The 18284-nt window shown below is 41.2% G+C and overlaps 1 protein-coding gene across 1 annotated transcript in view; it reads right to left on the bottom strand.

The window, feature by feature from the left end:
- Positions 1-2503: 2503 nt before the first annotated feature.
- Positions 2504-18284, bottom strand: part of nr5a2 (nuclear receptor subfamily 5, group A, member 2) — a 54712-nt gene continuing 38931 nt past the window's right edge. The window contains exon 7 of the mRNA XM_068743950.1: positions 2504-2751. Within this exon, the coding sequence (XP_068600051.1) occupies positions 2504-2751 (248 nt within the window). The remainder of the gene's footprint in view (positions 2752-18284) is intronic.

The raw sequence follows: 18284 nt of genomic DNA, 5'->3' as shown, positions 1-18284 counted from the left end.
CATGTGGTGTCAGAGAGCATGAGCATGTGAAGACACTAAGTTAGTCATTGTTTAAGTCCTTGTTAAAGCATTTGTAGATATATAAGCTGGTTTGTTGTAGACTAGAGCAGATGACTGAATTTGATTTCCTTGAATTAAAAAAAATCTAAGCTGTGACCACAATAATGTGCAGGGATGTGTTATATCATTAGCCTATAATTGCATAATTGCCCAAGTCTTAGGCAATGCCTATTGATGATGGGCAACTATGCTATAAGGCTAACAACATACAATATTAAGTCCAAGGCAGCTGCAGAAGATTAAAACACAATTTCAGGAAGTGGCTGATAGAAGATTGTCTGATGAATAGACACAATTAATGGGGGGGGGGTCGGAGAAAAGCCTGGGACCAAGTGAAATGGATCGATGGAAACCAAGTGACTTTTCTGTACAATAAACATGCCATTGAAAAGACTTCTGATCGGTCTATGCCTTCATCAACCAAATGTTGATGGGCAAACAACTAATCGCAACAAGTTGTTGTGGGAAATGAGGCTTGCGACAAAACGGTAACAACTACTACCTGACACGTGGAAAAATCCTCATGAGCATAATTTTTCTTCCAATTTTGTTCATTTTGGATACAATAATAGAAGTCAAAGCTCACAGAGAGATATATACAGTCTTTGGTACAAAGTGGAACTGGAACAGAACAATAACGCTTGATGAAAAAAACAAAACAAAAAAAACTGATGTGGCGCAAACACCATTCACACCTCATTTGCTTAAATACAATACTCATTTTAATGTACACACTTGCATAAACATTTAAAAACACAAAAGAAAATTGCAGTGATTTTTTTTCTCCCCCTCTTTTCAATGGCCCAGCTTTGTTGCTCCAGTCCTGCTGTTGAATCTATGGACTACTTGTGGAAACAAAACAAGAACATGCTACAGTAAACAAATTTATTCTGGTGCAGACACCTCACATCATGTAACACATATATGGAAACCCATAGAAGCAATAAATTATCTTCATTATTAAGAGTAACCAGTGAAATACTGTACATTAAAAAGGTTAAAGTCTGTAAATAAAAAAAAGTCTACAAAACAGTCTGAAAGTAAAACAGAACCCTTGAACAGAAACGTTTCAATGCCAGCGGACACAGATAGAAATATTTCCAATGTGATTCCTTTTTGATTTTAGTGTCTCACGACATAATTTAAGTACTGCTCGAAAACAAACAGAAATGAAACATAGTAATACCAAAGAAAGCAAAACAGAAGGAACTTTTTTCATTTTGTCAATTTCATTTTTTTAGGAAATCATTGCTTTGCAATTTCTGCTTTATCACAGTTCTCTCCCATATGACCACATAAATGTAAACACCTGTTGAATTATTCTTCTTTTTTTTAATTTGTACAACATTAATACATTATATATATATTTATATATATACTATATATATTTGTACATATTTCCATTCACATCTGCACGGATATCTAGCATGGCAATGAAATAAGGCAAGACTCACATAACTGTGACATCACAAATTTCTTTTCTCTTATAATAATACTGATTATTAAGGGTTTTTGTAATTTCTCTTCAGGCAGGCTTTGATCATTCCGGACAAAGGCATGGTCAATCCTTCTCCATCTTCACAATCAAGCTTGGTTTAGTTCCATTTGTGATGAATCAATAAAAAGGGAGGGTGTTTTTCAGCAGGAAAAATGTATATAAATACAATTTATTCAGATGACATTGTTAATTGTATGTATTGAATACTGGTCTTTCTGAGGTACATGGTTTAAACTGATTTGAAGAGGTGGAATAAGAAAGTGGGTGACCATGAGAAGCAAATGACTTCCATTACAAGAGAGAAAAAAACACCTTATTTTTCTTCTCATAAGCCTATTCATTATTTTTTCATTAATTCATTATTTTTTTAGACCTTCGCTTTTTGACCGTCGAGTCGCCCTTTTCAGTCAGATCAAGCTGCCATGGCAGTCATTTTATGTGAGTGTGACAGGATCCTGGGTGAGAGCCTCAGGCTTGTCTGTTTGTCTTTACAGTACCAGCAACAGCTAAAAGTTGAATTAGAGAGTGCACATCTGGAGAAACGGCAGATATCTCCCAACGAGCTCAGCTTCCATTCTCAATACAAAAAGCCTCTCACAGTGCCACCAGCGCTAAAGCACTGAAGGGTTGTTATTTTTTAAGTTGCAGTCGGCCAGTCTTGAGTGAGTTCTCGGGGCATAGGATTGCATCCTGTCTGAAAGTCTTCAATGCAGTGCTTTTCTTTTCTTTTCTATATTATCTTTGTGTGGTTGTGGAGAAGTGTCTCTTTTTTCAGACTTGTTTTTTTAATCAAGGGATCCATGTGTTCATTGTTTGTGCACATTGCTCATTTGAGTCTAAGCTGGAGGTTCTGTTTGGTGACAGCGTTGTTCGGAGTTTTGGGGCTGCAGCAAAACCACTCAAGATATCTTCAACAGCCGGATTGCAGGGCAAGGTGGTTCCCTCTTAAGCTCGCTTGGCATGTAGCATTTCGATGAGCAGGTTGTTGCAGGGCACGTCGCCGTTCAGGTGTTTGTAGTAAAGATACTCCTCGGCCTGCAGGCTGATCGCACGGATCTCCGGGAGCCGGAGGAGCAGCTGGCCGAACTTGTCTGTTTGCTGCGGGTAGTTACACATGACGTAGTCCAGCAGCGCCGCGTTGACCTGTTCCTGGACGCTTTCTACCAGGTGGAAGTTCTCCAGGTTCTTAACATCTACAAGAGGAGAGAAAAGAAACATTGATAAACAAGTTGTTCCACTAATATTCTTACCCCCAAATGTTTAAATGTTACTCAGGTGTCCTCGATTTATAGATAGAAGAAAGGGTTATTTGCACAACTTTATTTATTGCGGTTTATTTTTTATTCTGGATTTCAACCACATACCATATAATGAAATAACACCCGCCCCCCTCTGCCTTTTTTCCTCTTATGAATAGTCTCTTGAGACTATGGCATGTAGAGAATCAGGTAAAGGAAAAAAAGGCTCATTCCGAGAGATGAATTCCCCAGGAGCCCCTGAATTATGTAGGCCAGAGTCACCAGAGCTGCTCCTTAACCCAACAACGTCACCGTTCTTTATGAATCATAACTACACAGTCTGTCACAATTACTGGGGGAAAATATAACACAAAATCATTTTAAATGCATGGCGTGAGGAGTTCATCTTTTATCCACTGAAAATTAATTGTGCAAACTACATTTGAATTTATTCCAAAAACCCACCTTTGCACGCAGCCATAAGCACTTTTCCTCAACAATAATAAGCTCACTGGGGGTTTGGGAAGATTATTGCAAGACGGAACAAAAATTCGCTAAATGGATAATGGTGGACAGGAGCACTATGTGCACTTGTCATGATTATGAAGCGCAGAATATTTAATCAAATTGTGGTGTGCGTACGTGTGTGTGCGTGCGTGAGTGATCTTTTATTAATCTGTTTGACCTCAGGTTGAGTGTGCTCACACCGAGCTAATGTGTAATGACAGAGTCCCTGCATCAAACTCACACCTCTGAAACCAACACACAATAAAATACAGCATCTTTCACACCAAATAACTTCCCTCCTCACACACACTGACACTAATCCCTGGAAATACACATATTATTTTTTTCCTTCCCTCCCATACACACACATGCACTCACATACACCCCCTCTGCACACCGAGAGCATTAGCGGGAAGGAGGGGGAGATAAATCAGCAGCTAATGAGGTCTGGAGAATGAGAAGCAGGTCCTTCAAGGCACTTCCATCTATGATGCACTCTAGCACGATATTACAATCTGTATGCATGTCTGTCTGTGCTTGTGCTGTCTGTGCATGTGTGAGCTGACCTCTGGGTGACATGGCGGGGGGCTAAATAAGGCCAAGAGGAGGGCAGGAGAAGGGGAAAGAGGTGCGGTCTATGACAAAGGAGGCTCCAAACAAACATGACGTGCTTTTTCCTGCTGTCTGACAGTCTCCGACTCCTGAACCTCCACACACACACACCGCTAAGAAGCATTAGCATAGCCCTACAAGTGTGCTTTAGGCTTTAACAGACAGACGTCCTACGCAGGTCAACGAGAAAAAATATGAAACTTGTTTTCATCTGCACGTTGTTTTCATTTACGCATCTAGCAAATACTTTTTTCTACTTGCTTAGAGAGTTTTTTTTTTTTTTTTTTACTTTGACGCTTATTGCTGATAGATTTTGTCAGTACTAACAAATGTCACAGTTTGATCTGAGTTATGTGATGACAGAATCTTGGGTAAAACTAATCTCTGTTATTTTATTGATTCAGATGTCTTATATTCGTTCCTATTTTACTCACTGAATGCTGTGCTTTTGTCTCGGTGCTGATGCTCTATTGTGATATCCACTGCCACTGAAGGTCGTATACAAGCACAATATGATTTCTTTTAGGCATTAAGATCATTCAGTCCAAGTAGGTTTAATCCAAGTGAAAACAAGCTTCAGTGTTCTCTGCAGTATGAAGCAAATACCTCATGATCTCATACTGCAGATGAATCAGTTCAGGGGTGGCAGAGACTCTTCTGAGTTGCATTTGGTTCATACAGTAACATAAGAAGCCCGATTACTTCCTAAACTTGAAAAGTGTTGCCATGGTTGCCATGGTGTGTGTGAGTGTATGTTTCTGTCAAACTAATTAGGGGAAAATGAGGCAAAAAGACAGCATTTTAATTGCTAATTATTAGCAGACCCCTTTTGAAAAAATAATGAATACGATGGGGGGTACTGCTTCCAAAAAAAAGAAGAAAGCAGAAATGACAATAGTTTGATAACTCCCCATTGCGAAGCTAGTGGGTCGGGAAAAACGCAGAACCCACCTAGAGTGATGAAAATGCTTTCTTAATTTGGTTGTTTTAACTGATCAGACAGGTGGATTGATTCTAATTCACTGATCAATCAAAGACAGGAGATGAATGATGATGGAGTGAAACAGGTCAGTCAGGAAATAAATAAGAAAACAAATCACCAAATGATCAATAAGCCACAGACGGTGTAAGGTCAGAGCTTTAAGTGTGCTAAGCGCTCTCTCTCTCCTCTCCCTTCATTGCCCGCTCCACTCTCTTTCTCTCTCAATCTCATTTTCAGTCACTGTGGGACTAATTATCAACTTTTTTTCCTTCGCATTAAACAGCCACAGTTCGCTGCAGTGCCGTGTCTGAGTACTCAAAGGGAAACCCCGAGGTCCCGCGGAATGCATTGTTTCATTTGACGGTTGATCACACTAAAACCAGCGACCAAACGCACACGCGAACACACATTCATACTGTTCTCCTCAGAGCCCCCCCGAAATCACCGCTGTGTTTTTTAATTAGACTCGATCTGCTACGTGGAACGCGCGTATATGTGTGTGTGTATGCGTGTGCGTGCGTGTCTTCTTGTGATTTTCTTTTGCTTTTTAACATCGCCCTTTACAATAAACCTGCTTCAGAGATGTGCAAACAGGAGAGATACACATGCAACACATGCAAATACTCGCTCCATGATCTCAATCATCCCTCAAAGAGAGGACAATGCAATGGAAATAAAAATCTATCGATGATAAAGTTCAAAAGTCTCTGCAAAGGCAAGCAAGGATCATTTTGTTTATGGCTTAAAGAAACAACAAAAAGATACCGTAATAGTGATAGAAGAAGTTGGTTTAGTAGTTAGTACTTCTGTAATACAGGCTTAGATGTCATAAAAAGATTAATCAGACGCTGATATGCTGTGTTTGAATGAATGATGATTCAAGATTCCATGCTTTATTAATAATTTTATTATACCGCTGTAAACACTGAGGGTTTATTAAGATAAAATGTGTTAGTGAGTTAACCCTTTTTTCTATAGAATTAAGGGGGGAAACCCATTTGTGTTATCCTTTGCTTGACAAACACAACCTTTTACAGGCTCATTAAAATAAATAAATAAAAAAGAAGCAGACATTTATTTCAAGTTGTGGCGTATAAGAACTATCCACATCAATACATCTCCTTGTTCCATCATGCCATCCGTGTTGAGATACGTGTTGAAATAACACCACAACACAGTCAGCGCTGCCAATACTCTCTACCTTTTAACATTCACAGTTTTTTGCCAAGTCCAACAACAACATATAAAACTCTCAAGTCTTAAACAGTTATTGAGTCAAGTGTTGCCAGTAAAGTTGGTGGGTTAAACGTGAATGGAAGACAAACTGGTCACTTCCTGCTTGGTGGGACTTTGGGGGCTTGGCTCCTCCAATAGGGACTTTCACAAGCGTCTTTATGAGCCTATCAAAACTGAAGCACCTTTTACAATGGCAGCGATGCTTCAGAGAGTTGAACTTGTGTCCAGGCCGAGTCCTCTTGATTGCTATGTTCTGGTTTTTTTTTGTCTTCCTCTCCAAGTCAACACTCTCCACCGCTACGTTCATGCTTTCAGTGCGGCGTCAAAAAACGGAACAGCAAGGGCAATCAAAGCAAATAAGGTTCACGGGGCAAGGGTCAATGGCCGCATGGTTAATAGCATCACTATTATAAATTGTGGTGCACTGCCCTGAAGATGTAAGCTTGGCTGTTGTACGAGAGAAAAGCAAGCTCCTTTAACCCCCACTTTACCCTCACAATGCTATAAAGTTTTGAAGCATGCAAACAGAAAGACGAGATATGCGAGCAGCATCAGCTACTCACTCATCTCAGCTTCTATCAATATTTCACTGTCAGCCTTTCACCTGGAAGTGAGTGCTGTGGTTTTTTTTTGGTTTTTTTTTTCCTGCTTTCTGCTTCCCCATCAGATTATTTCACTCCTCATCTATCTACGCTTGCCAACAAACACGTTTCCCTGTTCCCTGGAGCTCTGCGCTTCCTTGTTTTCCTCCCAGTCCCATTTGGGGAATTCCCTTTCTCTAATACGTTGCCTCTGCTTTAGAGGTGAGTGGGGGAAAAAAACAACAAGCAGGATAAAATTGCAGTTAACATTTAATGGGGGGATCTTTCAGACTTGATACACCAAAGGCCAACTGGATAGATGAAACCAGAACTAAGATATAAGAGAAACATATGTTACCCCATAGAGTCCATGCATTGATTGCTTTTAATTGTTTTAATTGAACCTATCCAGAGCATATGAGCCAGCAAACACGTGCCTTCTCACGATTTTATTATGCTCGCATAATGACAATTATGTGTGCCTTAAGCCGTGGGCCTTCTCACGATTTTATTATGCTCGCATAATGACAATAAAGTATCTTGAATCTTGAATCTTGAATAACGTATTTTGAATCTTCCCCTTTTGTGTATCTACCTCTAAGAATGTTTTACACTCATTAACTTTGTTATTCATTTAAGAAAAGTCTGAGCACCAAACAGTGACCCCCTTATCTTTAAAAGTGACCTTTTATTTTGGAATACAATTTACTTTGGAATGGAAAAAACATACTGTTGCTGTATGCCCTCAAGCTAGCATAGAGCCTATTGTCCAGAGGCCAAATATCCCGTGCGCTAACTATGCATAATAACAACTGTCTCCCTATTTCTGGCTCTGGAAACATGCCATCAATGGGAACCAGGTATTTTTCAATGCGTCAGAATATAGTATGAAAGCTCAACTCATCAAGCTTTCCCTTTAAACACTCAGGGGGCAAAACAGCAAGTGGCTGCAAAAGAGAATGAGACAGGTGCGGTCCAGTTGGGGATATATTAAGTCAAACCTAAACCTCCACCAAGAACGTTGCTATTGTTAAGTTAAACAGGTAGCGGCTAGTTCAGTTCTGTCGCCCAAGGACGGGTTGGCAGACTCGCCGGGGAGATGGAGGGAGTTGGAGAGACATTAAGAGGAAGGGAAAAGTGCCTTAGGTCCGATAAAATAAACAAGAGAAAAGTAGCTCAGAGCAGGAAGGAGCTCGGGATTTGTCCTGAGGTGAAGGGGAAAACAAATTTACATCCTGTATCAGTTGTTCTTGTTTGTGTCTGTGTTATAATGGACTTAAAGGGCTTCAACAGATGGGCATGGCCAGAGAGGAAAGCATCAGTGCAGTAAGTGTTAAAGGAGTGGTTCGATCTCTGTGTTTGTTTTTGTCTTTTACATTTGCTGAGGGAAGGACGTTAAAGCTGCAATGATAAGTCAACAGCCTGATTGACTGATTGGTTGTAGGGGTAGAATGGCCAGAAACCTTTCTGCTTCCAGCTTCTCAAATGTTAGGTTTACACCTTAATTATTATTATTATTATTTCTTATTATGATTCTAAATGTCTGATTAGATTTAGCAATCAGAATATTGCTTTGATAAATGAGGTTGGGGGTTAGGGGACTGTTTTATTCATTTATTTTTTTGTAGTTTTTCCGTGCATGTTTCAGGCAAAACAATTGAGATAGCGATTATTTTTAACGTGAATTTTACCAAGCAGAAATGAGAAAAGAAGTGCACTCACTCAAAAATGGAAAAAGAAAAAAGAAATGCAATATGGAAAATTATTTTATACTTAAAATAATTGTGACTCAAAATATTTGTATTTGTCCGCATTTGATTTTGTTCATTTCTGACAAGCTGGTGGCTCACAGGGATAAAAGATCATATTGCTGGGAAGAAGCAAATCACATTGTCTCAGCATTATGAAAATCTTTGCCGGAAGGGATAGTGAGACTTGAATCACCAATGAGTCTGGTGCTTAGCCCTCTGTGCTCCCCACTCATGCCCAACACCACCACCAATACCACCGCACATCTGATTTCCCCTTCTTTAATCCCGTTGGAGGAGCAACCCCAGACAACATGGTGCATCTACAGGCCCCCGCTCGCACCTTCCTCATGCTGCTTGGATTGTGAAGACTGTTAACCCCCCGCCTACCGACACCGCCACAAAAAGAGCTTCCCTGCAGTGATATAGCTTCACACAGCTAATGATGCTCATACTTGACCGCTAGACTCAAGTCCAAAAAGCAGCCACCCAGAAGAAAAGTTGCTGGTGTTTGGTGTAAATTGAGTAAATTATCTATATCATGCAATTGAATGAAAGGAAAATATAAAAATAATTAGAAATTAGAAATCAATGTGACTTTACCTGCCAGACGAGGCTTTTCCAGACTTTATCTGGTAATTAATTTGCACCTGCCAGTGGACGCCGCACAGAATGTTGCCATGTTTTTCCCGTCTTTACCGGTGCATGCGTGTGAAGCTCATTTACATTCAGTGCACTTTTGCACCCCTTGGCTAATTGCGCACAGGGTTTGTTTGGTGCTGGAGGGAGGGCGTGTGGATCGCAGGGGCATGTCAACCTTTCTTGTTTATGATGAAATGACAGAAAATCATTGGGGGGGGTCAAGTATCCCCCTCTAACCCTCCACTGCTCCGAAAACTCCTGCAGCAGTACAGAAACGACCCGGTGTGGGAAGCCTCCCCTTTAATGAGACCATTAAAGGGCCCGTCTCCCCGTCAATAGATTTCTCTCATTCTTTCTCTGACAAATTTGAATTAATAATTCAGTACCAAGTGCCTAGGGATGTATATTTTCAGCATGAAGGACAGTTAATCCATAGCGTCCCCCCTCCCCCTCGCACTTCCACTCTCCTGGACTCTCTTGTTTTACATGCACCCCTCTCTCCTCCTCCACCTTTGCCTTGCTCTCATTGGCTGACGAAAGGCCAGCAGGTAGAGTGCGGACATGAGAAAAGAGTACGCTGCATGCTTTCCACACCTTCTTTCTTCATCTTTGTTCACTGTCTGATTTTCATCCCTTGTCATTGAGTGGAGTCACCTTAAATTTGAGATAAATTTATTCTAAAGTATTAGCTGGTGGGAAGCATTACCCCCCCAGAGCTAGTGTAAGATGACATGTTTGCACACTTCCTCTAACATGCTGGACTTGTTTAAAATTGGCACATCACAGAATTTACAGTACAGAAAATTATTGAGATGTTTTTTTTCAGTGCTTTTTACTCAACATTTAACGAACAGATTTCCTTTAAACCACAACTTATTTATCAGATCTTTTCACACATTTTTGTCTACCAGCTGATCCTTTTTATGACACCTTGACGAGTTTGCCATCCATGTGTCAGAAATAATGCCCCAGCAATGAGCAATGTAATAATTTACACATTGACAGTGTAGCACCAACAGCAGCAGCTATAAATATCAGTGCCAGGTGGCACTAAAGTGCAACCTCTACTTCTAGGGCGGCTCCACAAGCCAAGAGCTAACATTGCATTATTGCCCAGAAATGTTCATTTACGTTTCACAACATTTCAGTTGCTATACACTCTGGGTTTGTTTGTGTGAAGAGAAGATTGATTGACGCCCTTGAGTATTTCAACATGTGCTGGCTCCCCTACCCCCATTTTCCAGCAGATCTAAAGGCTTACCTTGCACAGCATTAGAGATTACATCCGCCATGGATTGAGATAACAGGGCAGGCGTAGGACATTTTTTCACCATTCTGAACACAGATGGGAATTTTTTTTTTTTAGCCATTTGTATCTTATCTCCTGGATGCTTTGAAAGTAGATGAAAAGGTTGCACATGTGCCAAAGAACAAATTATCAAATTATGATGCATATGCATCAATTCTATACTTTCGATGAGGTTCAAACGATCATGGGTCTATTTTATAGCCACAAAGTCAAACTCATCTAGCCCCTAAAGTTAACAATGCTCTATTTGCGTCTAATGTATAAGAAATTGGATTCTCAGGCCTTTGTTGCTTAAAATATCCATCAAGACAAGAACGGAGCTGTAATGTTTGAGTATAAGGGGTCAGTAGAATGGGTGGGGGCTCAAAGGAAATGGTGGGAGAACAAGAGACAGCGATCCATAGCACCTGTTGGATCATCTGTGCTTTAAAACATTTATTAATCACTGTCTCTGGTTACGCGTGCACACATGCCACAGCATGCACATGCGCATCACTTAAAAGCTCCGCTGTCCTCTCCCCTAGCAGAAGTATCTTGTAACCACATTGTCATGCACACGCACGCACACGCACACACACGCACACGCATACAGAAGCTCAAAGAGCAATGGCAAGAGAATATATAATCTTATAGCAGCCACCTGACTACCATATAGCTTACCACGCCATAGTTTAAACACATACCACAGGACTGTACACATTCACACAGGAACACAATGGATCACCGTCCACATGCCAGCCAACGCTGTGATGCCATCGAGCTCCATTTGTAATATCAGGGTGGTAGATGAATGGAGGGGATTATTTTTACTTCTGCGCATCAGCGCTTTTTCATGCGGACGCATATCCACCCTTGCAAGGTTAAAGTTAGCTTGAAATTGGCACCAAAGGGTGAGTTCACTTCCAGACCCCACTGTGTTTTTCCGCTGGAACACGAGGCACATCAATCACAGCATTATCCTAAACGGATGATAAGTGTTTTCAAATCATCTCGCACTTCATTTCCTTTATCTGTCTCCACTGTTACAACTCGCTCCACACCTTTGTCTTTCACGCATCCAGTATAGTAATCATTATCCAATGAGTAATACTAACGGCGGCACATCATGAGCTGTGGTGCCCGTAAATGTTCGTCTCTGCAGCACTAGTGCTGTAGGAACTGCAGGAATGAACGGCTGTCATTCACATTTACAACTTCGTGAATGATTAACGAGCAGGGGAGGGGTTGGGCTGAGGGTCCATCTGATTACGTGCGCGTGTACTTTTGAACATCTGACACACTTAATTCCCCTACTCAGGGAGCATGTTTGCTTTCCCTGTGCATGTCAGTGAGGAAAAAGTAACCGATAAAGAGCTATTACATGTACGGTGAGAGAATTCTGAGCAGTAGGTTGTGCAACTCTTTGCTGCTGTTTGTATATAATATTTAAGCAACATGGTGTGATTGATAAGCTGCATGGCAGCAGCACTGCAGATGACGTAGGTGCACTGTCGTAGTTTAGCGCTGCTGGAAATCTACAGCTTGAAAGGCCAACATGCATCCTCTTTTGATTAATACTATCAGCTCAGATGAGTTCAGCTCTTCAGATCAGGCCTTTGTGAGTTAAAAAAAAGAAATCATAATAGGTAATACTGTTAAAAATGGGCCAAACTTAAAAGATATACAAATATATATTTTGCCATTCATGAAGACGACAGTAAGACTTTGTGACATAGAACAAACTAAATCAGTCTTCTAAACAATTCATTGCATTTTCCACAAATTCAAAGGGAATATATTACTTCTGGTCAATAAATCATTAAATCCAAGAATGAGATTTTCTGCAACGCTTCAACATATGCACTCCTTCTTCTGTGAGTGTGTTTTCCTCCACTAATGTGAGCCTGCTCCCTGCAGGGCCGTGAACAGCCAAGGCCTGTCCTCCCTGCCCCAAACACATATCCCTCAGTCTTTAATTGGAGAGGAGTAGCAACCTAGCTAGCACAGTGCTGGGACCCAAGTTGCGGCCACTGAGAATGCATTAACATTAGCATTGCAGCGGACCAACTTGTACATAATGATTACCTCAAGCTCTGGCCACTGGGGGCAGCCCAGTGTGTGTGTGTGTGTGTGTGTGTGTTCACACACATAGATACACACACTCACACACCAAAATGCACATTGGTATAGACTCTCTGCCCCCCCCGTCTCCCCCTGAACACCCAATCACGTAAACAAACAAGTGTAACGCCGCCACAGCGCTGGGATGCACGATGATCAGGGGAGGAGGGAGGAAAAAAATGTAGTTGCCAGAAAAGCGTGTGTAATGAACTTCAGTTCCATTGATCGGGATCGAGAGTACAGGACCAGGGGCTGTTTGTCCCAGATGGGCTGCCTCACCGCTGCTCAGTAGCCCCTCATAAATGTTTGAGAGGCCTGAGCCACTCCAGATCCACCATACCTGGGTTACAGCCCACACACATCCAGGTTGATGCTGATGATGGATGGATGGTCAGCGGTGGTGGTTCAGGTGGTCGATCGTATTTTAGCTTGATATTTAGATGGTTTTCCATACGTGACTTTTTTTTTTGTGATGTGCATCTAGACCTGTGTCAAGTATCTGTCCTTGCACAAATAGTGATATTTACAAGCATATGCTGTTTGTTTTTACATCTAAACCCGTAGGCCCTCAAATGCCCCCCCAGAAAGTACATATGAGTAATATTACTCCGGGTATCACTTAGAAAACACCTGAGGTGCCAGGTGGAACATCCACGCATCTTTTTGACTGCTAAGTACCAGCTTGCAGGAGGTCCTCTGCGTTATGCAGTTGGCAATAAAAGTTGAACATTGATTTTCTGTAGCAGCTTGTAACTGTTAATGTTGAGACATCAATAGCTAAAGCAAAGCGCTGGTGCCTTAATAAGAGACAGAGAATGTGAAGGGCGCGAGCAGAGGCTGACTCTAAATCACAGAATCTATCCCTGCCGATCGATAGGACAGTAACTGCAAGTGTCCCTCTGCTTTCCTAATGTTTTATAATAAACTGACAGCCTGTAATAAGGCCAAAGGAGAGGTAGAATGAGAGGGAGGGAGGGGAGAGATGGAGGGCAGCAGTTTCTCCATAGCTTGTCTGTCTTAAATCACCCCACATGGGGATGTGGGTGAAAAGCAGAGGAGGAGGTGGGAGGAAGGAATAGTTTTTTTCCCCCCTTTGGTTAAAAAAAACAAAGCAAAATAAACTTTTACAGGAGCATTTGTTTGGTTGTACATGCTGCTACAGGAGTTTAGGCGTGTATTGGTGAAGAAGCTTAGGGCATGTGTCCCGTATTGCTTTGGGGAGGTGATGGTTTAAAGTGTGTATTACATCCTACGGCCACCGTGCGGATGTCGCCGTATCAGATGGCACGTGTTTCGACTGTTACCGAGTGTGAATAGTGTTGATATTCGTAGAGTACTACGCTTTGTACGCTGTTGGTAAATGTTGACAAATGATGCCACTCGGCTCTCTGCAGTAGGATGTGAAGAGGCAACACAAGTAACTAATAAATAAAATATTCTGTTTTGACAGTAATATTAATCTGCAGTACACTGTGGGTTTGGATATCTCTTAGGTGTGAGACATTACTCAGTTTTATAGAAGTATTTAAACACCATGAGATTGTTTTATTATGATAACTCTCATATGACTCAGTACTATTTGGATCTATGAGAATTTGGATCTATGAGATTTGAACCACAATGATGTATTATATTGTATTTTGACTTAATTGTTTAATACCAGGTTGTGTTGATTTACAGATCTCCATTGCCCCCCCCCACCTCCCATTAAGCTATTTTACTCTCATGATTGGCCTGGTTTGAACCAGATAAAGAAGGTTGTCAACATAATTGCAATGGAAAACATTGTAAGCATGTGATAAGACTTAAATAGGAAAGGAAAGACAGCAACTGTTGAAACTAACAGATCTTTCTTGAGATATAAGGCCGAGGCTAAAGGGGGACTCAGGTCAAGGGTGCGAGCCGGTGATCCTCGATATCCCAGTCACCACCACAACTCAGCGCAGGCGCAGCTGAATGTCAGCGTCCTGCAGTATTGCCAGGTAAAAGCGGTGGGCTGGAGACCTGGAGCTTTTATTGCTTGATAAAGTCTGAAAGCCTTTTAGGCACCCTCATTAAACGGAATTCCCTACAAAGTGGCAGCTGGCGTCAGGAGGTGACTGCGTGCAATGTTAGATCTCTTAGGTTAAGAATTGACAGAAAATAGGCAGAAGTATTAGGTTCATTGCTTTAGGGCGCACAAACACCTACTCCTGATAAGATGAAGGAAAATGAAAGGAAAGAGTGAAGACACTCAAACTTGATTAACCGGATACGTCGGGAGCAAAGTTTGAACAAAATTGTTTGTTTGTTTCCTGGTTCGCAATGACGGCTGACAGAAAGTGATGGGGGGGGGGGGGGGGGTAAATATATTTGTTTGAAAGATCCAATACCCGTCAATCAGCGTGCGTTTGCAAAGCACTTTCAACACAGAGTGATTGAAAAGCACTAGATGCAGTCACTCTGCACATGAACTGTCCTTTATGAATGTTATATACATATTTGTTGTCGGCCCGCTGTCTTTTCCGTTGCTGCTGTGATTGCAGCAACTTAAGTCTGTAATTCACGGGGCACACAAACATTTGCCACATATAGACAATGAAGCAGGATTCAGGCCACCTTTCACACATGTCACATAGTATCTTTGGCTTTTCTCATGTCGATCTACAATGGAACACTTTAACACTGCGCTTTAATTTTGATTATTTACATTTGAAATTGCTATTGATCTTTGTCCCCTTATATCTCTATTATATAGTATGATAGCACATTTGGTGGATGTAGGTGTGGACAGTATTTTTATTTCCTTTTTTATGCCTGTTTATTTCTATAAGTTACTGTTGATGATTGTGTTTATATACAGATTACAGGTTAAATGAATTGTAATTGTCTTTGTTTTTTAGCTGTGTTCAGTCTGGAAAACATGATTTCCTCGTCCCTCTTGAGAGCAGAAAAAAACATCACATTTCATGTGGAACCGAGGCTTCCCTTGGGCACAACAACTCAAACACACTAACCATACTTTTATACACGTATTGATCAGGCCAAAGGTACAGATAAGTCCATTCTGTTGACTTACAGCCAAGCACAAACCTTTAATACCACACAGTGAGCAGCAGGAAAAACATCCGCAGGATGTTGCTTTAATTAAGTTGTTAAGTGTTTTTATGCTTTTATGTGCCGCTTCATTTAGCCCCGACATCAGCCTCAATGGGTATAAATATTGAACCGTTGCTGTGTTTTGATGTTAATCAATTCCTGACTGAATTTTAAATGATTTGGTTCATTTTAGGAAATTTATATTTTCAGGTCTTATGGAGAAGAGAGACGGCGGTGCGCATGAATTAGCCGGCTTCCTTCCCTTGCTCGCTGGCCAGGGACCAGCGCATTGATCCTCAGCAGCCTCGGCTTTCTTCTTAATTACGATGTACATGTCTGGGAATTACACCATTTTCTTTCTCTCTCTCTTATTTCGTGTAGCGATAAATAGTACAGAGGTTTAGTGAGAAAGAGAGAGAATACTTTTTCATCAAGGTTAATCACGTTTGATGTGCTCGTGTTTGATTGGTGTCTGAACTTGCAGCACACCAAACACACGCGTGTGGCACGCTACATATTCAAATGAGAGATGCATATTAGCATATCAGTCTGTTTGTTATGGAGGGTTAATGAAGTGTGGTAAGAGAGACGAAAATGCAGAAGTGGATCAAGTCAATAATGAAATATGTCTTTTGTCACAATTACATCGTTTTAGTTCAATTAATACAAGACTTATGAACTCTTCACCTTAAAGTGCATTTGTGTTTGCACATGACACCCCAAGTTTAAAGGACTGTAGTGAAGACATTTTAAGGAATCAAAGTGGTGGAGGAACTGCTGAAGGAGGGAGGCAGGAAAAGAGATAAATAGCGGCTCAGGTATGGCTGAAGATAAATGAGGCGCAATGGACTTGGATGTGAGGATGGACTCGCGATCGATCACGGAATACAAAGATGGATGTGAAAAAAAAAGCGAGGGCAGACCCGTGAGAGAAACGACAGTGCAGAGGGGCAGGATGGATAGTGAAGGATTGAGGGATGAATGGGTTGTGTCTCTAAATTCTAATCTCGGAGCCTCACTAATCACTTGACATATGGGTAATGTGGTGCTGAGGCAGCGCTCAAATAACTGACTGTCTTCGTTCTTCAGGAATGGACGACACCGTTGATTTCTGATCACTGACTAGGAATAAAGATCCATCAATATCAGACACGGTTTAGCTTTGTTTCGAATCAGTTTTACATTGTATTAATTAGCTTTATAATGTGAACATCAAACATTTTTCCTTCAGACAAATGTATTGGTTGGATTTCTAGCAGCATATAATTTCGACCCAACCAATAAATTTAAGGTATCAACTGAACTCTTTAAGGAAATGTCGATTACTCATTTTCCTTAAAGAAATAAATTTCTGTTCTGGACAACTGCTGCTTATCATTATCATTATTGATCGCTGACACTATTAACCACAAATAGTAAGTGATTCCATCCTAATTGACCAAGATCATTATTTATGTGATTATGATGATGCCAATAACTAGTTAAGATAAAATAATGATCAATCAGTTGCAATCTAATTTGGTATTTGATTTGGTAAATGATTTGTATTTTGATTAAACTACTAGAATAGTTGAAAGAACAACCGATGCAACTTCACGGCCTTAAATCGTACTTCTTTTATCAGCCTTTCACTTCCTCAGTTCTGCGTAAAAGCTTCAATATGTGAACATTTTAGGACCGTGTCCACAAATCTCCTCTCTCCACTGGGAACATTTACCACCTAGTGCTGGTCTGGCAGCTCCTCTGGTTTTCCTCTCGGCTGACAAGGACTGGCAGCAACTGTCTCTTCCAATTACACCTGATGGGATCTGACCCACTCAACTGGGTTAACTGGTTGCTGGCTGAACACTGTCTGAACTCTGTCCCTGCCTCTGCATGGAAACTATCTGTGTGGTGGCATGCATCAGGCGTAATTACTGACACATTTTTGAAGCAGTTTTCAAGGAACATAAACTAACTTTTTTTATTTAGGAAGCACATGCTCCTCCTTATTTCTTGGAGAAAGTTTGTTGCTCCTTAATGTCATACCTGTAGCTTCCTTGAACAAAATCTGAGTTGTGGTTGGGGGATGATTCCCCCTAAGTCACCCTCTTTCAACTTCCCTCACCCTGAATTTGAACTTGTGACCCATTTCTCACCTCTGGGCTCCCATGTCACCTGGCCATATATAAAATAGCCTGTCAGTCTTTCTATTAGGTCTTAAAGCCTTTTAAAGGAAATCAAAGGTCCATTAACAGTATTCTGACAGCATACAAAAACTAGTAGTAATCCTTTACTGCACTCTGACCCAGGCAACACTCAGTTCCTTGCTTCCTGCCGATTTGTGTCTCTTGCCCGTTGCACAAAGCATTCAATCATTGCTTGAAGTCTTATAAACACTTAAGAGATCAATGCTTTTAGAGCGATAATCTCCTCCTTGATAGGAGGAAGCCCTCACGAAGGAAGCAAAGAGCGACATAGTACAGAGAGAGAGCAAAAGAGAGAGAGAGAGAGAGAAGCTAAGATAAAATAGAAATATAAAGATTAAAAATAAGGGGTGTCAAGGCCTGTGAGTAAAGACGTGAACAAATCAGGACAAGTGTCTTCTCTCAGCCGGTGTGACTTCTATATCCTTGTCTTTATCGACTACTGGCTTAACTGAGAGCTCCTCTGGCAGGGAGGATGTGACTGATTATCAATCCCCAGGAAGAGAG

The sequence above is a fragment of the Brachionichthys hirsutus genome, chromosome 9 (assembly GCF_040956055.1).
Source record: "Brachionichthys hirsutus isolate HB-005 chromosome 9, CSIRO-AGI_Bhir_v1, whole genome shotgun sequence".
NCBI classification, from domain to species: Eukaryota; Metazoa; Chordata; class Actinopteri; order Lophiiformes; family Brachionichthyidae; genus Brachionichthys; species Brachionichthys hirsutus.
This window is presented reverse-complemented; position numbering and strand designations above follow the sequence as displayed.